Source organism: Mesoplodon bidens (assembly GCF_964165515.1).
Source record: "Mesoplodon bidens genome assembly, chromosome: 7".
Lineage (NCBI taxonomy): Eukaryota > Metazoa > Chordata > Mammalia > Artiodactyla > Ziphiidae > Mesoplodon > Mesoplodon bidens.
The window spans coordinates 18239163-18265519 of NC_138164.1; the positions used below are offsets into that span (position 1 = coordinate 18239163).

The window sequence follows — 26357 nt, forward strand, 5'->3', positions numbered from 1 at the left end:
CCCCACCTCCGCACTGTTAAGTGTTCATGGTCCTGACCCTCACACCTTGAATCCCACCTCCTGTTGTTTCTTTTTCAGAACAGCCACTGTTTGGTCACTTCTTAATTCCTTGGGGCAGAGAGCATCATACATCTGAAACCACAGATAATTCCCCAACCTCATTTCCACCAGCAACTTCAGACCTCGTCTTCCACCCACCCAGCTGCTGACAAATGGTCAAGAAGAGAGTTTAGGGCTTCATAGCATTTTATTACACCCCCCCACCCCCATCTGATGGATGTTCAGGGAAGTGGCCAGAGGTGAAGCGAATAGAGAGACATTAGGGTTGGATAAACCTAATGCAGAGTTCTCAGGCCCTGTGGTAGAGAGCTGGTTTAACTTGCATCTCAAAACAAGGCTGAGGGAGTGAGCAGAATTGCAAAGTGCCAATTCAGGGGAGTGCCAATGGGGAAATCGAGGCTTGATGCTGAGACAGAGTGAAGTCAGGGCATGCGTGGGTTTCTTCTCATCTAAGATAGTGAGTTTTAAAGCCATAATGGGCCTGTAGGAGAGTGGAGGAGGATGTAAGAGCCTTAAAGTTCTTAGGGGAAGGGTTAAGGCCCTGGTTCGGGATTGCTGAGAGACTTGGTATTGGAAACAGGCATGGAACTGTTTATGTGTTTTGAGAACATCCCTGGCATCCCCTGGGCCCTGAAATTCCCCCACCCCCATCCTAACCAGCCTCATTACCCACCCCCTACTGGGCTGGACCCACTCAGGAATACTGCCAGATGGACCAGAGCGTGACCAGGGTGACGCTGTAGGCCAGCACGGCCAGCAGGTAGATGCGGAAGAGCAGCCTGTCCAGCACGGAGCCCACGTGCAGCCAGTCCTGGGCCACCTCTCGGCTCTCCTCCTGTTTTTCCAGGAAGTGCCGGATGGAGGTCAGCTCCTGCAGCAGCCCACGCACTGCTAGGGAGGCCTCCCGCGGCGGTGGGGGAGGGCTGCCACTGCCCCTCGGGGTCTTCTCCAAGTCCCGGGATCCCCCCAAATGGCTGCAGTGGTTTGTCATGTCTAGAAGAAGGGCACAGCATTGGCAAAGGAGGGAGGCCCAGCAGCCTTGCTTGAACACTGACCTTTATGTTTCTAAGGCCTCAGACATTTTTATTATGTATAATCTCAGACCAAAAAAGTATAGAGAATAACTTACGTATTTGTGTACCCACCATCCAACTTAAACAAATAAAGTAAGCCAGTACAGGGACTTCCCTGGTGGCGCAGTGGTTAAGAACCCACCTGCCAATGCAGGGGACACAGGTTCGAGCCCTGGTCCAGGAAGATCCCACATGCCACAGAGTAACTAAGCCCATGCTCCACAACTACAGAGCCTGTGCTCTAGAGCCCACAAGCCACAACTACTGAACCCATGCACCACAACTACTGAGCCCATGTGCCACAACTACTGAAACCCTCACACCTAGAGCCCGTGCTCCACAGCAAGAGAAACCACCGCAATGAGAAGTCCATGCACCACAACGAAGAGCAGCCCCTTCTCACCACAGCTAGAGGAAAGCCCGCGCACAGCAACGAAGACCCAATGCAGCCAAAAATAAATATAAATAAATAAATAAATAAATAAATAAATAAATAAATAAAGTATGGTTCATTAAAAAAAGAAAAAAGAAAGCCAGTGCAGTGGAAGATCCACGTATACCTCTCCTTAGTCACATCCTTCGTTCCCTCCCCACATCACCAAGATCATGAATTTGATATTTATCCTTCCCATGCATTTTTTTAACCCGTGGGCTTTCCCCAGCAATTTGATATCCATTATTTCATTTGAGCCTCCCAGCAGCCCCACAGAGACGCAGAGTAAGAATAAGTACCAACCACACTCTTCACATGAAGATGCTAAAGCTCAGAGAGGTTGTGACTAGCCCTTGGTGACACAGTTGGAGCATCATTTAAAGGGGAGGCCACCAAGGCCCAGGTATCTGGACTCCAAATCCACTGCTCTGTCCACTACATCATATTGCCTCACTGCCCTCCTCTCCATGACTTCGAATCCTTCTAGACCAGAAAATACACCTTCGGATCACTAGCTTCCCCAGGTGAGCAGTTGAATTAGGTATTAGGCTGTTGCACAAGCTCATGATGAGATGGTCTTTGATTAACCAAACATCTTCTGTATAAGGCCTGGCCCCAGCCAGGACGAAGACACAAAAGAGGGGAGTGGGGTGGAGAGTTTAAAACACCAGCTTAGAGTCAGGGGGGCTTGGGTTCAAATTATGGGTTCACCAGGTCCTGGCTCAGTGACTTAGGGCACGCTATTTGGCTTCTCTATGCTTCTGTTTGCTGTTTGAAAAATTAGAGTGAAGATCCTATTGAGTTGCCATGAGAATCACCTGTGATAATGCACGGACAATGCTTTGCAAACACCTGGTAAAGTGCTCAAGAAATAAACCAGCAAACCACCCACCACCACCACCAACAGCAAGGAGGACAAATTCCTCAGGGGCATGAGGAATTTAGTGTCCCTCTGTGCCCTGTCTCTCTGCCTCATAGGTGTCTGAAATTCTAATGGACCTGGTCTTTGGCTGATTCTAATGAGAGAGTGTTAGGAACCCGGGTGCAGTGCTGAACCACATGAGACTAGCTGTCCCATAAGTGCCCGAGAGGCATCCATTTGACCCCCGCCTCGGGATCCATCTCAGGAGAGGCCACCCTCAGCCCAGAGGTCTCAGCTCCTGATCTGCTCAGCCTCTGGGACTCCTAACCCCTCTCCGTCCCCACCTGGGGTGATGCGCGAATACAAAGGTGAGGAAAGGGTTTGATTGATGCCTTGGGCTGAAGTCCACCGTGGGTTCACTGTGCAGGATGGTACCCACTTCCCGGGGCCTGCCCAGGCTCTCTGGCCCAGCTAGCCCTCCAGAGAATCCCTCCCATGTCCCTGTATCCAGGCCAGAAGTTCCCTCTCTCACCTGAGCAGTCATCGGTCTCGGCGGCTTGGGAGGTGGCTGGGGGCCTCCAGGAAGCTGACTGTTCCCCTAGGCAGAGGAGCAGGGCGACTCTCTCCAGGACCAGGTGCCGCAACCAGGCAGGCACTGGCTGTTGCAGGTCCTGCTTGTGTACCAGCCGCACGATGAGGATGGTCTCGGCCAAGCTGATCACCAGAAGAGCCATGCACACGACGAAGTAGACACCTGTGCACCCCGGGGTGGGGCGGGAGTGGGGGACACACACGGGAGGTAGGAGAGGGCCGGTTCCTCCATTCCTCGGTCGCCCTGAGCTCTTCCCCCGGAGCGGGCCTTACCGATGAGGGGCGTGCCGATGGCTGTAGGCGGCAGCGTGTCGGACACAATGATCAGGAAGACCGAGTAGCCCAGGAAGAGCGTGATCTTGAAGGAGACCCTCTCGCCACTGTCCGGGGGCAGGTAGAAGCCTATGATGTCCATGACCATGAGGAAAATACTGGGCAGCAGCAGGCTGACCGCATAGAATAGGGGCCGCCGGCGAATGACCACCTGGGACCAAGAGAGGAGCTCTGGGGAAGCCGGGAGCAGACGGGTCCTGCACCCAGGAACCACCACCCCATCCCAGACCACCCTGCTTAGTGGGGCCTGCAGCCTGGATTGCTCGGAGAAGGAGATGGGCCAGACCCCATATTCCACCTCCAGATCCAGGCTTGCGGCTGTTCAGAGGAAAAGTAAAGGACAATTCAGTTGCGTTTCCCCACCTACTTCATTGAGGGAAGAGTGTGAGCTGGGAAAAGGGCTATGCCTCCTTAAGTCTACCTGGATGTGACTTTATTCATTGTTTTACCCACATCCGCTTCCTGTCCGACTCACATAGAACTTCATCTCTGCGTAACAGTCGCTGCTTTCTATATTGAACTCCTGAAACTGGGTCAGCACCCCCAGCAGCTCCCACTCGCCCTGGTTCATGAAGATGCTCCTGTCCAATTTCACCTTTTCCGGCAGGCGCCACAGGGAGATGTTGATGTCCTGGACTGAGAGAGGAGAAATCAGGCAGCATTGGAGTCTGGGCCAGGGGTGTGCCTGTGAGGGTGGGGCAGCACCCACGTGGTGTGGCTCAAGCCTCAGCTCTTAATCTTCAGCTTCAGTTTTCTCAGCTATACGATGAGGTAATAGTGCACACTGTACCTGTCTGTGCAGTGGGGCTGCAACAAGGGAGACGAAGTCTTGGGTGGAAACACAGCAAAATGTGAAGAACCAGCGAACCATTTATTAGGAAGCTCTCTTCTCTCTGTTTCTGTTTCTGTCTTTGTCTCTGTCTCTCTCTGTCTTTCTCTCTCTGTTTATCTCTGTGTCTGTCTGTCTGTCTGTCTCTCTCTCTCTCTCTCTCTCACACACACACACACACACAGCCCTTCAAGCACCTTTCTAGGTTTCCTGTTAGAATTTCTCATTTAGACAATAAGCAAGAGTCAGATTTCCTCACCTTTGCCTTGATAGAGCTGCCTGTCTTTAAAGGTGAATTAGGAAAATAAGCAAAACCCTCACTTATAGAACAGCAGTTATACTGCTCTGTATCAATACTAGAGAAACAGATATACAAATGCACAAAAGGACAGGAGTATCCATTGCAGCAAAATATTGGGAAAGATCTAAATGCCTACCAATCAGGAAAATGCTTAATAAGGTATTATGCAGTTCAAATCATAAGCTATTCTACAGCAGTCAAAATTTATGAGGCAGAACTAAATCTGCAGTAACTTGGAAAAATGTCCAAGACCTGTTGTTGAGTAAAAAGGCTCAGATACCAGTATATAATAGAACATGAAGTATTTTACATTTATGTAAAATAAAAACCTATAAGACAATTTCCAGGCACTTTCCATAGATGTGTATGTATGTGTATATATTCAAAGGATAGAGTAGGGTCTGGAAGAACATATTGTGTGAAGTTTATATGGATAAAAATTGTTAAGTCTTGGTGTGGGGAGTTGTTGGTAAGAGTTTGGGACTGAGAGTAAAGGTCAAAGATCAAAGATTATTTGTAATTACGGCTTTAAAAAAACTTTTTTTTTGCCGCGCTGCGTGGCATGCAGGATCTTCGTTCCCCGACCAGGAATCGAACCCCTGCAGTGGAAGGGCAGAATCTTAACCACTGGACCGCTAGGGGAGTCCCTGTAATTATGGCTTTTGTTCAAGGGAGTTAGGTATTACCTTTGCCATTTACAGTGAATGCAATAAAATCAGGATAGAACTGGAGGATGCCTTTTTGCAGTAGGGCAATTCTCACTTCACTAGACCATACTGGGCATCTAGCATTTGTCCACTCAATAAAAGTTTACCGAGCATCTTCCTTTGGGCCGGCACTGCCCTGGGATCTAATGGTGGATAGAAATCATGTCGCCGCCCTCTCTAAGTTTCTATCTGGAGGAGTAGACATTGAACAAGTCCTTACAAGTGACTAGAACTGGGGAGAACAGGAGACTATGAAGTTGAGTGCTGGGGATGCCTCATCTGGGGGATGAGAGGGGGTTTCCCTGGGGCACGGACGGGGACACTGTGATTAGGAGGACTGTAGAGGAGTTGGCCCAGCTGGTGGGGGACAGGGGGGCAGAAGGGGGAAAGGGGGAGGGAGGGGGAGGGGCACGTTGGCCTGGGGGAGGGGCACATTGGCCTAGGAGAGGAAGCAGCATGTGAGTAAAAGAAAGAACAAGGGGCTCTGGAGCCCAGGAAGGCAGGCAGCTGGGCTGGGGAGCACACACCAGGTGAGGCTGGAGGGGTGGCCACACTTTGTAGGAGCCTCTCAGCCAGGTAAGAGATTTGGATTGTGTCTCAGGGAAGCAGACAGTGATGTGATCAGATCTGCATTTTAATGAGACCTCCCTGGCTGCTGTGAGGAGCGTGAATGGGGGTGACGGAGGAAGAATGAATGGGTGGGGACAGCTAGGAGGCTACTGCAACAACCTGGGCAGGAGATGAGGGTTGCTTGCACTGGGGGGAGGGTCCATCAGTGGAGGAGTGGCTGGATTTGAAAGACATTTCGTGCCAGATCCTACTTGTGATTTTGGGAAAGAATTGTCCCTGAGCATCTTGCCGTCAGTTTACACTGTCTCATTCAGTCCTTATGACAACTGAGGGAGGCCACAAGGGCAATAATCGTAGTGCCATTTTGGAAGATAAGGAAACAGAGGCTCAGCAACATTAAAAAACAAGGGGTAGGCTTCCCTGGTGGCGCAGTGGTTGAGAGTCCGCCTGCCGATGCAGGGGACACGGGATCGTGCCCCGGTCCGGGAAGATCCCACATGCCGAGGAGCGGCTGGGCCCGTGAGCCATGGCCGCTGAGCCTGCGCGTCTGGAGCCTGTGCTCCACAACAGGAGAGGCCACAACAGTGAGAGGCCCACGTACCGCAAAAAAATAAAAGAAAACAAGGGGTGATCAAGTTGGGGGAGGGAGACTGCATCCTAGGGTGTGCTCCTCAAGCGGGCACCCCGGGAGCCCCCAACATGTGCTCCCACCTCCCAAAGCCCACAGACTCACTGGTGTGCAGCCAGCTGGTGAAGGTCAGCGAGCAGTTCTGTACATCGAAGGGGAAGTTGTAGATGTCGAGGCTACAGGCGGTCACCACCTGGAGGGGCTTGTAGTTCTGGACTTCTCCATGATGCCAGACATACACGTACGGGATATTTGGAGACTTCCCCACGTCCACACTGGCCAGGGAAGAGGGGTCGGTTTGGGACTCAAGAAGCAGGTCAAGCTGTGGAAGTCTGAAGGTCTCTGAGCTACTCGGCAGGGAGGGTCTAGGCAGCAAGACAACCTGGCAGTTTTGTCTGGCCTCTGTTTTTCCAAGCTTCTTATCTATCTTAGGCTTCCCCACCTGCCATTGCCAAGGCCACTTTCCAAGCAGTAAAGGGCATTTCTCATTTATTCCCCTGGCACCCTCACCACAAGAGGCAGGCCAGGAGTCCATGGACCCCCAAGACACGGGCTATAAGGAGAATGCCCAGCTGTCCCCACGCGCCCCCCACCCGGACTGGGCAGACCTCAGCCCCCAGGATCGCCAGCCCGATGGTGACGGGCAGGCTTGGTGGGAGAGCAGGACCTTGGGTTCCATCCCTAGAAGCCCTGTGAAATGAAAACCATCATTTCCGGGGTGGGGCAGGGGGGAAGGAATGGGCAAAATCAGTGAGAAGAATTGGAACAAAACAGCAAAGTCCTGCAAACTTCATCCCGTTCTATCAGCCAACCCCGGGCTGGGCTCTCCCAAGCAACCACTGCAACTGAGCCTCGGATCCTGAGCCTGCAGCCTTCTGTGACATCTGGTTGAGAGATGAGAAGTCAAGACCAAGGCTACGTCACTGTTTAAGCTGGAGATCCAGCCACAAACTGGGGCTCCCCAATCCCTCCAACCTGAGCTATTCAAGGCTGGGGCTCTGAGTCAGCTGCCTCTCCAAATAACAAGGTGAATGGCATCCTCTGGAATTGGGTGATGCAGGGGTACTGGGTGGAGGGCAACTGGCCCCCGCCACCTTCTCCTTCTGTGCCTCTCCCCAGCCATCTTCTCAGACCTTGGATTCAGAAACCCAAGCAGTGGAGCCTGAAGAATGGGGAGAAGGAATGTTGGTGGCTAGGAATAAAGGCTGGTGGGACTCGCTTCATATCGGGGGTGCAATGTGTGGCCAGTGAGGCACATGTGTGACTTGAAATTTTGAGTGTCTCCCAGCCCCAAATCTCCTTCATGACCAGGAGTGGTAACCACCGCGAGCACTTCATTCCTTTCAGTAATGTAACTGTCCCTTTTAAAAACGCAGCCGTTCCTCATTAGACTCTTATGATTCAGTGTGGATTCATTCACTGGCCTCCCTCCCTTCCTGGGGAAGGGGGCCCTTGGACCAAGAAGTGCAGAGTTTTAACCTCAGACATAGAAAAAGAGGAGTTTTCTAAAAAGAAAAGAAAGGGAGAAACAAGACAAAGGGGAATTGGGGCCCGATTCAACTTTACCTATGGCTCCCCAGGTCTAGTGGGGCACCTTAAATGCAACAGCAGTGATCCTGTCTCCCGCCCCCTGGCTGCCCAGCATCTGATGACAGTACTCACAACTCATTGATGAGGATGTCTGGGACCCAGATGCTGTCCGTGGGGATGGACAACTTGGTGATGTTGTCAAAGTCCTCAGGGTTCCACTGGAGAAACTCATCAGTCCAGTACTAGGGGAGGAATAGGAACGGTCACAGGCTACCCCGTCCGTCTCAGGCCGAGTCGTCCGCAACTCAGGCCAACTTCACCACTTGTAGCCCAGGCAACAGGTGGGCATCTTCTTGGGAGAATCTGGGTGTCAGTGGCACCCAGACCACTCAGCGGTACCCAGAAGTCCCCCCCACCTCTGTACTCACACATCCCTACATGCGAATACAACACAGACGGATGCAGCCTCTCCCTGGGAAGGTATTCAATCATTTCTAATGTTATAAACCCCCAGCCACCAACTGAGGGATCTTAGACAAATTGCTTCTTGGGTCTTGATAGGCACACATGTAAACAAGGATAATAGCGTGCACCTCACAGGGTAGAGACAGTTATTACTAAATTTTGATCAATGCCTCCTCCACTATCCTGCCAGAATGACTGATCTAAAATGATCTAAAATGTAAATTTCATCATGTCACTCCTTTGCTTAAAGCTCTTCAGTGGTACCCCACTGCCATTAAGATCATGGACTACAAAGGTTCACCTGATCTGGTCTCCACCTATCTCTCCAGCCTCATTTTTCTTGCTATGGCTCTCTGTGGAGTCTACACTCCAGCCACATGGAATTAAACGTTGTCAAAACCTCTGCATCGCTGCATATCCTGTCCCCCCGCATACTGCAGTCCTGTCTTCTTTATCGAGGTGAGTCTCGCTCATCCTTCCAGATGGAACCAAGGAATCTGTCTGTTTCCTTCTCCAGGAGCCTCCCATGACCCCCACTCCCCAGACTGAGTTTAGTGCCTCTTCTTTGCTCCCACAATTGGCATCTTTTCTTTGCTGCATAGGAGCAGCTATCTTGCTGTGTTGCATTGTCTGTTCACGTGTCTGTGGCCTCCACTAGTCTGTGAGCTCATTGTGGGCAGGATCTGAGTCTAACTTTGTGCCTTAGCACAGCTGCTGGTACATAGTAGATTGACATCTCCTACTGCTGGAGCAGACAAGTGACCCTAGAGGTCCAGAGGTGGGACTTAAGCCAGATGTCCTGGGAAAGGAGCCCCAGAATGCCTGTTCTGGCTTGGGTCTCTCTCTTGAGGCAGGTGTGCTGTGTATTAAGAGATCTCTCTAAGGCAGAAAGGGAGCAGGATGTCAGGAATCAGCATTCTGGCTTCTTCCTCCACCCCACTCCCTGTCCCATGAGAAGTGGGAGGGATTTAACAGAGACCCGTATACACCAGGTGTGTCCTCAGCGCCTCTCTCAGGTTTGACTTCTAGGAACTGTCCCCTGCCTCCTGCTGACCTCTCTTCAGCCACTTTGGTGTCCCGTCCTGCTCTGATGTCTTCCCCACAGCCTCAGGGGCTGCCAGAGCAGGACCAGCCTGTGGACGGCAGCCCGCACTGTCTCCTGCCCTCCCCCCGCCAGCTCCAAGCCAGAAATGCTGCCAAGGCCTCACAGTCCTCCACACACCAGTGCCTGAGTGACGCCCATCAGAAGCTGGAAGAGCGGGCAAATGGCTGGGGGTGGGAAGACTAAGTGGGTGGAATCATCCTGTTTCAATCACCCAATTTGGTTGTCGTCCAATTTGGCTTTAATAGAAGGAAGAACTTTCTAGCAATTAGAACTGTTTGAAAGCAAAGTGACTGCCTTCTGAGCTACCAGTCACTGAGGTGTTTGAGCAACAGAGGTGGGAAAAGCACTTGTTTGTGAGGCTGTGAAAAACTTCAGAAACCAGAGGGGTGTGGAGGATTTCTCCTCCACCAATCTTTAAGCCGCCTTCTATTCCCAGTTCTGAGGTTAGAGGGGTCCAGATCCAGGAGATCCTGGATCTCGTGAGTAGGCCTCCCACCTCTTCCTTCCCCTCCCCAAGGCCTCTGAGATCCTGACTCCTTGGAGATGTAGGAGCCCCTCCAGGAAGGGAAAGTCCCAGTCCGAGGAAATGGGGGTGGGGGAGGGGCAGGGGCTGGTCAGCTCACCTGCCGGTACCAGATGTACGTGGTCAGCACCTGATTCTTCTCATCCTGTGGAAAGAACGGGAGCTCAGCGTAGGTGGCCCTGTGGGCTGCGGGCCCCTTGCGCACACCAACCCCAGCAGGAGCTGCTGCTCTGTGTCTCTGTTCCCTTGGGAAGTGAGAGTGAGGAAATGAGGTGGAGGAAAAGGGGTGAGCCAGGAAGAGTCGGTCTTTTACTAGGACACACCTAGAAAGAAGTTCAGTGATTTCTTTTTTAACATCGTGCGTGTGTGTGCGTATCTTCTATTATCTTCTATTCTGTTGTGTATATTTCACATATACATGTATAATAACACAATAGAAGATAATGATAGAAGACATATAACAGTATCATATAGATGTATATCTGTACATTTATAAAGCGTAAACTGTTTTTTTTTTAAATTTATTTATTTATTTTTGGCTGTGTTGGGTCTTTGTTTCTGTGCGAGGGCTTTCTCTAGTTGCGGCGAGCGGGGGCCGCTCTTCATCGTGGTACGCGGGCTTCTCACTGTCGCGGCCTCTCTTGTTGCGGAGCACAGGCTCCGGATGGGCAGGCTCAGTGGCCATGGCTCACGGGCCTAGTTGCCCCGTGGCACGTGGAATCTTCCTGGACCGGGGCACGAACCCGTGTCCCCTGCATTGGCAGACAGACTCTCAACCACTGCACCACCAGGGAAGCCAGCCCTGTACGTTTATATATATGTACCTATCTCCTACTCTAGCATGAAGTCAAGCTGTACAAAACCACACAGAATGAAAAATCCATCACTATCCCTCTCTTCGATCCAATTCCCAATTTACCTTCCTGAAACAGCCAACTGAGTCCAGTAGAGACAGCCAGAGAAGTCCATTCCACCCATCCTACCCCAGTGCAGTGCCCTGAGTCTTGCAATTGCCCTCTCATTTATCTCTGCCCAATGTCCGACCTCCTCGGCTGGGCAGTGCACCCCACCCTACTTCAGTAACTGATTAATTGATTTCTTTATGATTAATTCTTCAACAATGATTTAGTAACACCCGCCATGTACCAAGGACATGTGTAAGACAGCAAGGGTGTAGAGACGAATAGGACGGTCTGAACCCTCACACAGCTCACACAGGTAGGTACGATTGTGGAAACCGCATGCACTGAGTGACCCCCTGGCTGTAGGGTACAGGAGAGGCAGCCATGAAGGTGACCACAGTTTTCTGGTTTGGGCAGCTGTCCTGTGCCGTGGTGCCAGAGCACAGGTACTGTGGGCACTTGAATGCCCACCGTGTTGCCTGGGGGTGACTTGGTCTCACATGGTCTCCCACCCAGAAGGTCCACCTCTGAGCCAGGCAGTGGGGACAGGCGCTCACCACGCTGAGGATGGCGTAGACGATGACATCAATGGACACCGTGGTTGGCGTCCTCCAGTCCCGCACAGGCCGTACACCCTTCTTGTAGTTTGCCAGGAGGTGATTTGACAGCCGCAGCAGAGCTGGCCTGGAGGCGTTCCGGGCCCGGGGGCCCAGCCTGTGCTTGGCTGGGAAGGAGAACAGTTCAAATCAGACAACAGAGCCTGAGCCTCCCCCAGTTCTCTGGCCCTGGTTTGAAAGCTATTAAAAGGAAAGTGTCCCCACCCTTCCCAGATACTCCCACAGACTGAAATTCCCATCACTAGAGCATTTGATCTGCAGAGATTCCTGCCCAAAGGCAAAGATATTGTCTCCTAAGGGTAACCTAGGCACGCATTTACATGAGAAGGGAAGCTGGGCTGTGAAAGCAGGTGCCACAAGACAGGTGAGCTCTCAAGTAGGCCAAGGGCTGAGAAGGGTTGAGAGAAGCTGCCTGCCCAGAGGAGGTGGGCCCATGGGGCCCTGCATGAGGGGCTCTGGGAGATAAAGGGGAGCTGGCCCTAGGCTGTGCTACTGGAAAGTGTGGCCCTAAGTGCACAATTTCTAAGCCCAATGGTCTGCCGAGGGTCGGCCTCAGCCAAGGTCACATTTCAGCGTCTGCATAGCTCATTGTCCCCTTGACCCCAGCCCGCAATTAGTAAGGAGAAAAGGGTGGGCATCCAGTGAATATGGACATTCCTTCTCCCTCCTGCAAAATCTACCCCGAGGAGATACCTGCCCCCTCTCCACACTCACAGAAACTCCTGGGGAGGGTTTGCCAGGCCTCCGTCTAGGGTAGCTTTATGGGCAGGTTTGATGGGGTTAGGAAGAGGGCTGGGCTGAGGTGTGGAGGAAGCAAGGAGAAACCAAACAGTCCCCAGAGCAGGAGGCCTGCAAAGATAAAACAGTGAAACCCAGCCCCTGGGCCCTAGCCCCGCTCTCTGGGGATTTCATGAGCGCCTCAGTTGTCCATCTGGGAAACAGTAGAAGCACCTCTTGAAAGGTGCCAGAAACATGAAGGTGAAAGACGGGGTCGGAGAGGGGAGCAACTTGGAGGACCAGGGCACAGGCTGCAAGGCCGTGAGGGGCTGGCAGAGGGAGACCAGGGTCTTTCACAGACCAGGGGCCAGCAGGCCCGGCTTTCTCTTGACAAGGCTGCTTCTTCTCCCATCTCATCTATCACGTGTGGATCTCTACAGCAAGTTGGTCCTGCAGACCCTCCTTCCTGCCCCTCACCCACCTGCCGCTGATAAACTTTCGGCTTCCCTCAGAAAGGCAGAGAAGAGCAGAGAGAGAGGAAGACAAGAGGACATTTACTGAGTGTCCCCTTTGAAAAAATATCAATGAACATATTGTTCATTTCAGTCTTAGGAGAGCCCGCTGGAGTGATTATCATGACACCCCATTTATAGATAAAGAAGGTAAGGCTCAGAAGCCTTGGTGAGGCTCCCCAAGGCTCAGAAAGATGAGTACCGTGCCCTGTACGGGAAGGAACTGAAATTCAAACCCAGGTCCCTGTGTGTCTTCACTACACAGCAGCTCAGATCCTATTGTCTGGGACTCTGATCACTTTGGAGAGAACAAGTCTGGGCCCTGAAGGCCTCAGAGCAAAGGACCAATGCTGGGAGGGACAGAGCTTCTCTTCAGCCAAGGAAACTCCAGACCACAGTCCTAACTTGCAGCCCAGGCCTACACATCCCACTGAGTTTCCCCAAACGACAGCTCATGGGAGGAAAACCATTGTGCCCGGAAGCCCTTCAGATCCGTCCAGTTAAGCACATCCTAACTGTGCCCCAGCCCCAGCTTCAACCCTGCTCTGGATGGAGAGAAAACCTTCCCAAATGGGGAACGAATATTGAATATCGTCTGCAGCAAAAGGAAATGGATCCTTTTGTGACCAAAACGCCCTGTGTCCCCAGGAGGCGGAAAGGGATGGGTGGGGGAATGCAGAGAGAAGTGCTATTAGAGGTTAGCCCTGGAAGGAACTTTAGAGAACCCATGCAACGAAAGCAGTGAAGTTGGGGAACCATGATGACATTCATTCTGATCTCCACTCTCCTGCTAAGGAGCTGTGTGACCTTGAGTGAATTACTCCCCATCTCTGGTCCACAGCACTCCCATTTATAACAAGAAAGGGTGGACCAAATGAGCTCAAAGTTCCCTTGCAGCTGCCCTTTGATGAGTTTGGGGGCAGGGCAAAAAGAGAGGAACCCCTGTCACAAGCCCGTCTAAGCATATCCCACACGGCTCAGGGCCCCTCTCTGCAAGCCCTGCTCTCACCCGATGTTCAACATCCCAAATCTCTAGCTGGATCCCAGTGTGTTAAAATCCTCTCATGCTCATATGCAATAAGATCCCCAACTTTCTTGTAGCCCCACCCACTCCAAAACCCTCTTCCCCTCAACTTTTGGAGGGGCCAAGCGTCCCCTCTCCCACCTCTGTAGCTGCCAGCCAGGTCCTGCGTGCTTTCCCACGGTCTCCTTACCTTCTCCCTGGGCCAGGAGCGTGGGAAGAAGCAAGGCAAGCAGTGCCCGCGGCCCCCACAGCAGCATGGTGAGCTTCTCGCGGGGTCGGGTGCCTCGAGTGGCCTTCAGGGTGAGCCCTGCTGAGGACCAGCCTGCCTGCGCTCTGCCAGCCTCACGTCCCAGCCAGCCTGCCTCTCCCAGCTGGCTGCTCCCTGCACCTTCGGAGGCCGCAGCCTCGCACCGCCCCGGCCACCAGGGCTGGGAAGCCGCCAAGTTTTCCTGCCATCAATCCTTCAGCTGGATCAGGTTTCAGGGCGGGGAAGGAAGAAGAGGGAGCCAGTGAGAGGGGAGCCCTCCCGGCTGATGTCATGCGGCCAGAGCTCAGTCCACCCATTCAGCCAGGTGGCCTGGCCAAGGAGCAACTTCATGACAGGGGGCTGCAGGAGCTCCTGGAGCAAGGGTGCAGCCCGTCCGCTGGGAGGTGCTTTAGGCTGCTGCCTTCACTTATGCCCGTCGGTAGCATCGGGCTGGGGCAGGGTGGGGTGGGGTCCGAGAAGCAGGAGGACCGTGCTTTAACTCCACAGGTGACACAGTGCCCCTAGCTAAACAGGTGACTGGGCATTATCATTAAAGGGCAAATACACATTTAACTGCTCCCCTGCCACACACACACACACACACACACACAAGGATACAGAATGTCCCATTCTGTATCCTTGGGGCTCCCGGTGTGTAAACATGAGGCACCCCCCGCCCTGCTGTATTTTGCTCCAAGCCCAGGCCAACGTGGCCTGGGGCCCATTCCTTCCACTGAGCCAAATCCTCCAGAGACAGAGAGCCAGGAAGGAGCATTAGACACTGACCTTGATCTAAAAGGGCCAGCACCAAAGCTGGAGGAAAAAAAGGGACAAGAGGAAGATGAAAAGAAACAGAAGGTAAACTATAGAAAGGGGGGATCTGGAGAAAGAGAAGGGGGAGGTAAAAAAGTAAAAAGAGGGCTTCCCTGGTGGCGCAGTGGTTGAGAGTCCGCCTGCCGATGCAGGGGACACGGGTTCGTGCCCCGGTCCGGGAAGATCCCACATGCCGCGGAGCGGCTGGGCCCGTGAGCCATGGCCGCTGAGCCTGCGCGTCCGGAGCCTGTGCTCCGCAACGGGAGAGGCCGCAAGAGTGAGAGGCCCGCGTACGGCAAAAAAAAAAAAAGTAAAAAGAAGCAGAAAAGGAAGACGAGAAGAGAAAGAAAACTTGGTAGGAAACTGAGAAGGAAGAGGAAAATAGAAGTGAAAGGCAAGGAAGGAGGGGGACAAATAGAGGCAAAGAAGGAGGAAAAGAAGAGAAGAAAGAGGAGGGGAAAGGAGGAAGCAGAGGCAGCAAGAAGGGGCTGAGCCGTGAGCCCCAGGTGGCCTGAATGTGGCTGACGCCCCCCGAATGGGAATCTGGGCAATGGGCTCTCCATACTGCGGTGGACCATCTCGGGGACAGTAAGGAAGCCTGGAGACCCTGTGCCATGGACCCCAAGCTTTCATTCCTGCAGTGGCTCCTGGGACCCTCTGGGACTGCCCAATTGTGTTAGGGAGGGAAGAGGATGTCTTCTGCCCAGCGTGTGCATTAGAGAATTAGCTTCTTAGGTAACAGAATTAGAGCGAGTCGGGCAGGCCACGGCCTCCAATGGAGATGTATTGCCTGTGCGTCTCTCTGATGGAGCAGCAATCAAGTTTCCCTTGAAGAAATTAATGGACTTGATGGCACAACAGACAAGGGGAGTTGGAGCCGTGGCCAGTGGCGGGGTGTAAATTGCTTCCGATGAAACTGTGGAGTCACTTTTGCCCCTTTAAAACAAGATAAGAATTAGTGTGAGGCCTTGATGAACTCTCCTTGGCCAGTGGGGATGAGGGAAAAGCAGAGGCCTGGCTAATTTGATTCCTGAGCTCTGCCTGCAGACGGCCAGGCTCCTCCCAGGGAGGCAGACACACAGATGGCAGCCATCCAGTGTGGGTAATGAAATGCTCGGAGGCTGTAGGGCCTGTAGGCCTTCCTTTGTGTCCAGATGCTCCCAGAACCATGGGAAGGAGGACTGTGTTCACATGTGTGCTTGGAGCTTTCCACCCATTCATGATGCTGTCCCGTGACATAGTCCTTTACCACTTTTCTTGCTCCCATTTTCCAGGTTAAAACACAGAGCCCAGAGAGCCTCCAGGACTTGCCTCAGTTCCCAAAGCTACTTATGGATGGAGCTGAGCTCCTCCAGACGCTTGGTTCCAGCCCTTCCCATTACAGCTGTGTGCTTCCCATCTCCACCAGTAGATTTTTTACTGGTCTGTAAAACTTTTACCACTGAAGAACCCGATCTTTTAAAACCTACAAACCTATAAAAATTCTGCAACCTGTAGTAACATCTGGCCCCACTAGAGGCCCACTGGCTAGAGGAGGGCTGGGGGAAGCCTATGGTTTCTCATTATGGTGCTAAATGGGAGATAGAGCTTTATCTTCCCCAAACACCTTGAGGAGAGAGATTCACGAAGCCCATTGGTTGGACACCCAGGCTTGGTTCTCGTTCCCGAGGCCCCTATGAGACCCACCTCTCTTTGCTCTGGGGGTGGCATGGGGGCAGCCTTTCTACCACCCAGTGCCAGGGACCTGACACATCCTGGCCTGGAGGCTGAACAACTTAGGGGTTGTCTATTCATGGAGAGGGTGGAAACTAGGAGGATCAGTTTTCCTAGTTCCCCTGCCCAAAAAGGCAGCAGTGGCCTTTATAGGAAGGAGAGGAGAGCAACAGTGTCTTCAGACACTGGAGGGTCTCTCCTCTCTGGGTTTTTCTTTCCTCGATGTCCCATCAGGTCTCATCATAACCTGTTCTCTAATAAGGCACCGGTCCTTGGAATGACCTGGTTCCACACCACTCCACCAACAGTACCTGCTATTTGTCAAGCATACTATGTGCCAGGCACTGTGCTAAGCTCTTTATCATATTTAATCCTTACTTCCTATGAAGAAGATATTATTTCCATATTGCCAGTGAGGAGATTGAGGCACAGAGAAGTTAAGCAACCTTACATAGCCAATAAGTGGAGAACATGGTATTAAGTCTTATAGACTCGGAAGCCTGGGCTTTTAACCACCTGATTGCACTGAATCCCAGGGCATCTCTGGATTTAGACCCAGGCTGATTGGACTCTGGCTCCAATCCCGGGAATGCATGGGGGTCCACATTCTTGCCTTGATTGGCTTTGTTGAAAGGGTAGGCTCACAAGTCTGCTAATTAAAGATATTTTTATTGAGGCGTGTCATAAGTAGAATATATGATAACTTAATGGACTGTTAAGCGTACTATTTTCCCCACTACAAAATGGATTCAGAAACACTGCACTCTATCATCCTGGTCCCAGCTAAGCTCTGTAAATGTCAGGTATGGGCTGCACAGTAAATGTGGAACTGGTGAACTCTGTAGCCCCTCCTCATGGTATGGACGTGATGCTAGAGTTTTTGGAGTCTGATATTACTCTGTAGAGTCTGGGTGCATGAGGTGAGGCTTCATTAGAAGGATGGGGTTATTTCTTGTCTTGCCACCTGAGGAAAAGGCTTTTTTCTAGCCCTCCAACCAGACAGGATGGAGATTCTGAAGTAAGTGATACATTGGGGCTTTTTCTCTCAATATTGACCCCCAAAGGTCAAGATGACCAAGGGTTTGTTCCTAGGAGGTGGCTGCTTATATTGCCACATTCCACATGCAGACAGGCAAGAAGTAGGAATGAAGACACCCAGGCAAGGGGCCTGTGAAGTTATGCTGTTCTTTCTGGGACTCTATGAAGCTATTTTGGGACACTAAGTCGAGGAGGAATGAGTGCCCTGTGCCCTACAAGACTGTCTCAGTCTTCATGTATCCCTTTGCTTACTTCCCTCGTCTCTTCCCTTAATATGTACTCAATACAGAATGCCCCACCTTCTTCCTCCACGCTAAGGGGAGGAGAAGGAAGGGGAGTTTACTACTGATTAGGCCAGTGTTGTAGCAGCAGCGACGGTCTGAGAGAGAAGCAGTGAGAACAGTGAAACCCAAGGGACCACGGTGGGCTGCTTGGTCCCACTGCCTCGCCTGCCTGGCCATCCTCCTGTTGCTAAACTTCAGAGATCAGGGACTTGTTTTCACAAGGGAGCTGGTAATCCTTCACACAGTCCATGGTGGTGGTGGTGGGGTCATGGGTGTGGGAAACAGCAGCACAGGCAGGGTCCTTCTGGCAAAGAAAGATGGAGGTCTCTCTCAAGTCCTAGCAAAGATCCAAGAAGGGGGTATTCCAGCCTCTTGAATATGTCTCCTTCCTAAAGATGAAACTTTTCCCCTTCCCTTTTCCCTAAATTTCCATCAAATTCTAGCTTTTTCAGCTCCTTGAGATGGAATCTCTTCTTCTGTGCCCCCAAAACAGAGAAACGTCTCCAAGGTAGAAGGTCCTGGAAAGTGCATCTAGAATTAACAAGCTAGTAACAAAGGCCAGGCCTTAATGGGGCTGGTTATGGGTCAGTCCATCTGGTCACCCAAGATCTAGACCTGGGGACAGAAGGTCATTTGGCTTAAATTTCTCTCTCACTCAAAAGAATTACTAAATTCCAGGAAGGAAGGGACCAGAGAAGGCACCTTATTCCTAGTGAGTGGCCATTAGTCCATCTGGACACCCCAGAGCTGGGCCTGGGGATGGAGATGTTTTGGCTTAAATTTCTCTCTTACTTGAATTCTAATTCCTATCAAGGAAGGAACTGGAGTGGCCTTTTTATCCATCCTCTTGTTTCCGGGAAGATTAGAGTCTTAATATATTGTTATTAGTATTTTCTGAGGAATTATCTTTTTTTTAACATCTTTATTGGAGTATAATTGCTTTACATTGTTGTGTTAGTTTCTGTCGTATAACAGAGTGAATCAGCTATACTTACACTTATATCCCCATATCCCCTCCCTCTGGCGTCTCCCTCCCACCCTCCCTATCCCACCCTTCTAGGTGGTCACAAAGCACTGAGCTGATCTCCCTGTGCTATGCGGCTTCTTCCCACTAGCTATCTGTTTTACATTTGGTAGTGTATATATGTCAATGCCACTCACTCACTTCGTCCCAGCTTACCCTTCCCCCTCCCCGAGTCCTTAAGTCCATTCTCTACGACTGCGTCTTTATTCCTGTCCCACCCCTACCTTCTTCAGAACCTTTTTTTTTTTTTAGATTCCATGTATATGTGTTAGCATACGGTATTTGTTTTTCTCTTTCTGACTTACTTCACTCTGTATGACAGACTCTAAGTCCATCCACATCACTACAAATAACTCAATTTCATTTCCTTTTATGGCTGAGTAATATTCCATTTTATATAGGTGCCACATCTTCTTTATCCATTCATCTGTTGATGGACATTTAGGTTGCTTTCATGTCCTGGCTATTGTAAAGAGTGCTGCAGTGAACATTGTGGTACATGACCCGTTTTGAATTATCGTTTCCTCAGGGTATATGCCCAGGAGTGGGATTGCTGGGTCGTATGGTAGTTCTATTTGTAGTTTTTTAAGGAATTTCCATACTGTTCTCCATAGTGGTTGTATCAATTGACATTCCCACCAACAATGCAACAAGGTTCCCTTTTCTCCACACCCTCTCCAGCATTTATTGTTTGTAGATTTTTTTGGTGATGGCCATTCTGACCGGTGTGAGGTGATACCTCATTGTGGTTTTGATTTACATTTCTCTAGCAAATTACCAATGGCATTTTTCGCAGAAGTATCCATATTTTACAGATGGGTAAACTGAGGCTCAGAGAATTATTTAACTTTTCTGAGGTCACAGAGTCATTAAATGATGGAGCCAGGATTTGAATTTAGCCCTGGATGACTCTCTCCCCATCATCTTCTATATTTTCTTTGAAAGAGAAGGCTCCCAGCCCTGGGCACCCCTAAGCCCTGCACCCTCTACTCCAGCCCCAACTAGCTCCAACACTTCCCCAGAGCAGCATGGCTTGTCACACCACAAGGCCAGCCTTCTTAGCCTCCCCCTTAAATCTGGACCTGGCCCATCCTGACTTGACCTGCGGTAGCCCAGCCCCATATCTGACCCTTTCCCCTACCCTTCGCACCAGATTCTCTTCAACCTGGGCAGGGGAGCACAGGGGGTCCTCAGGATTCTAGTCCAGGACGGTGTGTGCATCTTCTAACATGACGACAGGGGGGCAGGGCCTCTCTCCCAGCAGGGTTAACCTCGGGGAGGCGCACTGCATTGGGAAACAGAAGACCCCAGCTCTCCTCTGGGCTCTGCACTTGAGAATAATAACCCCTCATGTTTGCAGCTTCCACCCCCTCAGGAGCTGATTTAACTCTGCCACAGCTCCCTGCGACAGGGAGGGCCCCGGTTATCATCACCACCTCCCTAAACTCTAGAGATACTAGATGCACCTAGATACTGACATCTAGATACTCAAGCTAATAGGTGTTAAGTCAGATAATCCTAAGCTCAAATTCTACTCTTTCTCTTACTCACTGTGATGTTAAGCAAGTTATTTAACCTCTCTGGGCCTCTGTTTCTGTATCTGTAAATTTACCCGACCCTGTAAGATTATCAGGAGGACTAACTTATGTGCAATATGGGAAGTTCTCACGTTTAGTGAGTATCCCATAGGTGGTAGCTGTCAGTAATCAGTATCACTACCATCATCTTTATCACTATCTCTGGTTTATTGTTATTTTCTCCCAGCCTCATCTACAAAATGAGAGCTTTGAACGAGATGGTCTAATTCCCTTCCAAATTTGAGTGACTCCCTCAAACTCACACACACACACACACACACACACACACACACACACACCCTGCTGCTCAAAGAGGCAGTGCAGGGGACCCCAGATTTACAAAGCCACAGTGACAAGCCTGAGCTCTGCTCAGTTACCCTCAAGGGTCAAGTTCAGGGAGTAGGCAGAGTGTCATGGTGGCTGAAAGGCAAGAGGGCAGAGGGTGAGGGAGAAACAGGCCAAATGTCCAGAAGGATTAGCAGGATGCAGGGAGACCTAAGGTCTTGGAGTGCAGCCCCAGAGCCATCACTTGGAATCAGTGCCCCATAAAACCTAATGGGTGTTTGAACTATCACCAGCCAGGGAAGGTCTGGGAGTTGGAGAGAGCTTTCATCCCCCCCCCCACAACTGGGGCTGAGACATGGTGGCAGGGAGACCTGGGTGGGGAGCAGAGCTTCATCTCCACTTGAGCGTCACCTCCTCCCAGAACTGGCACCTCTGGAAGGCAGGCAATGAGCGGTGACTGCAGCACGGCGCACCTTGTCACCTGGGGCTCTTCCCGTCCCCACCCCCGGGGCCCGGCGCTTTGATACAAGATGGCAGCAAAGCGCTTGCCCCACTGCAGCTTGGCCGGATGCCTTCTGGGGAAACTGGAGCACATGTTCCTTCATCCGGAATTCCCAGTGCCCTACTCTGTGCGGGCCTGTGATTACATGCCAGATACGGTTAGGGCGACTGCAGCTCTGGTCGCAGGTGTTCTGAGGCGCCAAGCTCTGGGGAGTGGCGAGGATTTGGGTGAACAAGCCTGCTCCATCTGTCAGAGGCCAATCCGTTAGAGGAAACCCCTCCTGTGAGGGGAAGGATTCACACAATGGAGGTCCTTGGAGATACTGTGGCCATGACCTGGTCGGCAGGAGGGCTCAGGAGTTTGCTGCATTGAGTTTGCTCCACGGCGAGTGGGCTCTGGGGGAAAGGGGCCACCTGATGGTTGGTATCGGCAGCTTGGTTCTCCAAAAAAGAGGGTGTCTGCTGTCAGAGGAAGGAGGACAGTGGAAGGGGCTTTCTCTTCCCTTCACTGCCCTCTCTCTTTGGACAGCATACACAGAGTCATCTCCGGCATCTGCCCACAGCCTGTAATTCAGCCACCCAGCTGCACTGAGTGCTTGGCTGCTCTGGTTGTGGGGAGGGCAGATTACCGAGTGGAGTGCAGTGATTGGCAGGTGCCTGGGGGGCCCGGCTGCCCTGGTAGCAGAGGCAGGCTCCACGTGACGCTGTACTGCCCGAGAAGCCCCAGCTCCTGGGACTCCTGTGTGTCCCCTTCCCAAAACTCAGACCGTCCCCCTTTCCCTTCATCATTCTTTAGATCCACGCTTCTCCAACTGTTATAAGCAAGTGAATCATCTGGGATCTGGTTAGAGTTCAGATTCCAATTTAGAGCCCAAGATTCTGTATTTCTAACCAGTTCCCGGTACTGTTGCTGCTGCTGCTGCTGCTGCAGGGACAATGCTCTGAGTAGGACATCTTTAGAATTTTCATAGCATTATTATGTATATGATCTCTGCTCTCATAACAGCCCTGTGGAAAGATTAATAATAATAGTAATAAAAATAATAATAGTAGTAGCATATATCATTCTCATTGCCTCCAATGCAAGACACTGAACCCCGAATTTCATAAATCCTATTTCAATCTTCACAGCACCTCAGCAAAAGAGCTCTTTCTCAGAATTTACAGATGAGAAAAAAGTTGACATTCTGAGATAACTTGCCAAGGTCATGAACCCAATGAGCGGTGGAGTTGGAATTCAAACTTCCAACTTCTAACACTGGTCCTTCCTCTATTTATATATAAGGTTGGCAAATTTAAGCTTCTTTTAAAAAGTAATGGTCAAGGGTGTAAGCTCTGGAGCCAGAGTGTGTCTGACTTTAGCAGAGAGCCCAAGAATCTGGACCCAGACTCTTAAGATTTGAATGCTAGCTTTGTCACTTGCTAGCTTAATGATCTTGGGCAACTTACTTAACTTCTCTGTGCTTCAGTTTCTTTAACTGAAATGGGAATGATAATACTAGGGTTATTATGAGGATTATACAGTCAGCCTTCTGTATCTATGGATGTGGAACCTGCAGATACAGAGGACTGACTGTAAGACACTTGAGCATTTACAGATTTTGGTATCCAAGGGGGTGGGGTCCCGGAACCAATCCCCCTCAGATACCAAGTGACACTGTAGATACTATCTCATTATATATGCATCTCATAATATATATAATCCTCATAATAACCATAGTATTATCTATCTATCATTGACCTTAAACAAATAGACAGTTATTTCTTCAGCAGTACATGGGTTTATCAGGATCAGCAAAGAATTGTAATTTGGGGTCTGCAAGCATGGTGAGCCATGTATAAGTCTTGTGCAACAAAGAGAGGAGAACTCTTCTATAGAGGGGGAAAGGAAGCTGGGAGGGCTATAGTAAACTTGGAATCCATTGGAGGAATTGAGAGTTCAAAGCATAGTGGCTGTTCATTGGTTGAGCTCCTGCCAGCCTAGAAGAGAAAGTTTTTCTTCTTCCTGTAGGGCTCTGCTATCATCCACGGTGTGAGAACTCCTCCTTCTGACTTCCCAACTTGCTTTTCATTGAGGTCTCTGTTTATTCATTTTTATATTATCTGTCCAATGAGATTGTAGACAGAGAGCACTTAGAAAGGTGTCTGGCACAAATATCAGTGATATGATTACTTGTGAAATGGGGATATTGATACTAAAGATAAAGACTTTCATTCAATCAAAGACTTTGCAAGTGTCAGACACTTTTCTACATGTAGTAACTCATTTAATTCTCATAATAAGTCTATAAGCTAGGTTTAATATTAATCACATTGTATAGATGAGGAAACTGAGGCACAGAGTTTAAATGACTTGCCCCAAATCACATAGCTAATAAGTGACAAAGCCGGAATTTGAACCCAGTGTGGTTCATGCAACACATATTGACATATTGATTGAGTGTTTACAGTGTGCCAGGCACTGCTGTAGGCACTGGAAATACAGCAGTGAACACAATAACGCCCCTGCTCTCTAGGGGTCCTAGACTAATACCTCCTAAGCACTCAGCACAGTGCTTGGCACATGGCAAAACCCTCAATGAACACTAGCTCTGCTTGTCCTCTAACCCTTCTCTTGCCTGTGGCAGACATCACTAATTGATCACAGCATTCTTTCCCGCAGAGCCTGCCTCTGTCCAAAAAACCTGTCTCAAGACAGTACTCCAGGCAGCCTCTGTCTGCACTGAGACCAAAGCTATGTCAGCTCTGAGTAACCATGCTATCATGGAACAACTGAACATTTCTGACCTCAAAGCCTGTGGTGTCAGCACCCAGGAGGAGGCAGATGGGACAGAGACAGAGGGAGGTTCATATGGGGAAGAGCTGAGAAGCCAAGATTGACCAGGGAGATGCGGAGGGAAAGCCCTACCAACAGCTGCTCAACTCCCTTGCTCTCGGCCTGGAGCTTTCCAAAGAGGATGAGCAAGAAGACTGGGCGGGGGGCTGGTCATCCCCATGCAGGTCTGTCCCTAGTGACACCAATTAGGGCTGATAATCCTGCTAGGCCCTTGTGGGCCCCATGTCTTTGGAGCCTGGCACTAGGCTTGGGGAGAGGTAGAAGGTGAGGTAAAGGGCGAGGAAAGGGCTCCCCACCCCGGCTCTACTGCCTGCTATCGAGCCCACCTACTGCCCAGCAGTCCCCTCCTGCCCAGCAGAAAGCCTGGCTGCAATTCCCACTTTATGGCCTCTGCCAAATGAAGCACAAACTTAACTACATCACCCCCCTGACAGGACAGGGAGGGGCTGGAGTGGAACGCTGGGCGGCTTCAGCCCCTAATCTAATCACTGGCATGGGTCATTTCAATTCCGCATGCCAACGGAGTGTGCTGGGGGCGTGGCAGCTCCTAAAAGTCTCCATGCTGGTGCTCAGCTAATTGTGAATCTCTTACTGTCTCCCAGTTGAATAATTCAGGACTAAGAGCTTCTGGCTGCTGAGATGGAGTGTGAGCTGGGGAACCGGACAGGGCAACGCCTGAAATGGGCCCTGGGGCACAGATGGGGTTGCAGGGAGGGAGGCACAGCCTTCCTGGAGGGGACACAGGAACTGCTGTCCCTGCCCTGGGGTGACCACCCACCATCTGGGAACTGGTCTTAAAACCCAAGACCTAGAAACAGACTCACAGACATAGAGATCAGACTTGTGGTTGTCAAGGGGGAGGGGGAGAGGGGGGAGGGAGAGGGATGCACTGTGAGTTTTGGGTTGGCAGATGCAAAGTATTACATTCACAATGGATAAACAACAAGGTCCCGCCGTAGAGCACAGGGAACTATATCCAATCTCCTGGGATAAATCATAATGGAAAAGAATATTTTAAAAAAGAAAGTCTATATATGTATAACTTTGCTGTACAGCAGAGATTGGTACAACATTGTAAATCAACTATACTTCAATTTAAAAAAAAAAGAAAGAAAGAAAGAAAAAAGAAAACCCAAGACCTGAAGTTTTCTGGAACCTCAGAGCCACAGGGTAGGGTAAAAATTTAAGTTCCACCCCTTCCTACTAACCTTGCCTTTAAAAATATAATTAGATCCCTGAGAAGTGAGAGGGCCCTGGAAGCCTTGGGACTTTACCGAGGGGAGAACTAATGCCTTCGGGCAGCTTCAGGCTGGCTGCCTGCAGGATGGCTCTTTGGTTCATTTATGGGTCTGGCCCCTAGAGGCTTAAAGCTGGACCCCGGGAGACTGGCTGAGTCATGGAGATGTAAGAGGCGAGGGGCTCAGCATCCTTAACCACACAGCTCCTCTCCTCTAGGACAACTGGAGAAGGAGGTGGGGATGTCTTGGGAGGAAAGTGAGACCTGTACCATCGAATTATTGGCCATCCAACAGGCTGCAGAGACTGTGGGAGAGTGTAGCAGCAGCACTTGGAGGTTTTTCTGGATATAATGACAAAGAGAGGGCTGCCTGTCTAGCCAGGGGCTGTGCTTAACTAACTCTTTATTCTAGATGTTAGTGAAGTCCCCAGAACTGGAGCTGTGATTTCTTGGTGAGTGCTGAAACTACCTGAGATTCTGGGAAACAGCAGATGGAGGAGCATTCACAGCTGGGAAAATCCCATTTTTGCTCTGTTCCTCAGTTTCCTCCCTCTATGAAATGGGAATCATGAAAGGTATAAACACTTGGAGAGGCTGAACTAATGCTGCTCTGTAAGTAAGGGTTGCTGGTGCCCTATCTTCGTCCCATTGCCGAGGGACACTATTCCAGGAGGAGGGCTCTAGTGCCATTCGCTAATGATAGCTTTGCTTCAGGATGCAGACCTGACCCAGGGCTTAGAATGAGTCCCTGGCTGCCATGTTGACATCAGGGCCACTTGGCACTTGGACAGAGGAGGTCCACACACTGGGGCCTGGCTCAGCAGCCAGGCTTCACTTCTGAAGGCCTGCGGACATAGAGAGGCTGGGAGATATTCCCTAGGGAGGAAGCCAAGGTGAGCTGCATGGGAAGTGAAATGGGAAGTCCCTTGGGCAGCACCCACCCTCACCCCTCGCCCGGCCCGCAGCCCAAGTTCCTGACAAGGAGGCATATGGTGGCTTCAGCCCTTGGCCTTTGGATTC

At 50.9% G+C, this 26357-nt stretch overlaps 1 protein-coding gene across 1 annotated transcript; it reads right to left on the reverse strand.

Annotated features, from left to right (window-relative positions):
• Positions 1–754: 754 nt before the first annotated feature.
• Positions 755–14039, reverse strand: HTR3A (5-hydroxytryptamine receptor 3A; the record flags this gene model as incomplete). Its single annotated transcript, XM_081240401.1, has 9 exons — positions 755–1053; positions 2961–3182; positions 3293–3503; positions 3828–3988; positions 6493–6662; positions 8050–8159; positions 10111–10155; positions 11470–11636; positions 13973–14039. The coding sequence occupies 9 exons, from the start codon at positions 14037–14039 to the stop codon at positions 755–757; spliced, it is 1452 nt and encodes a 483-aa protein (XP_081096527.1).
• Positions 14040–26357: the final 12318 nt, after the last annotated feature.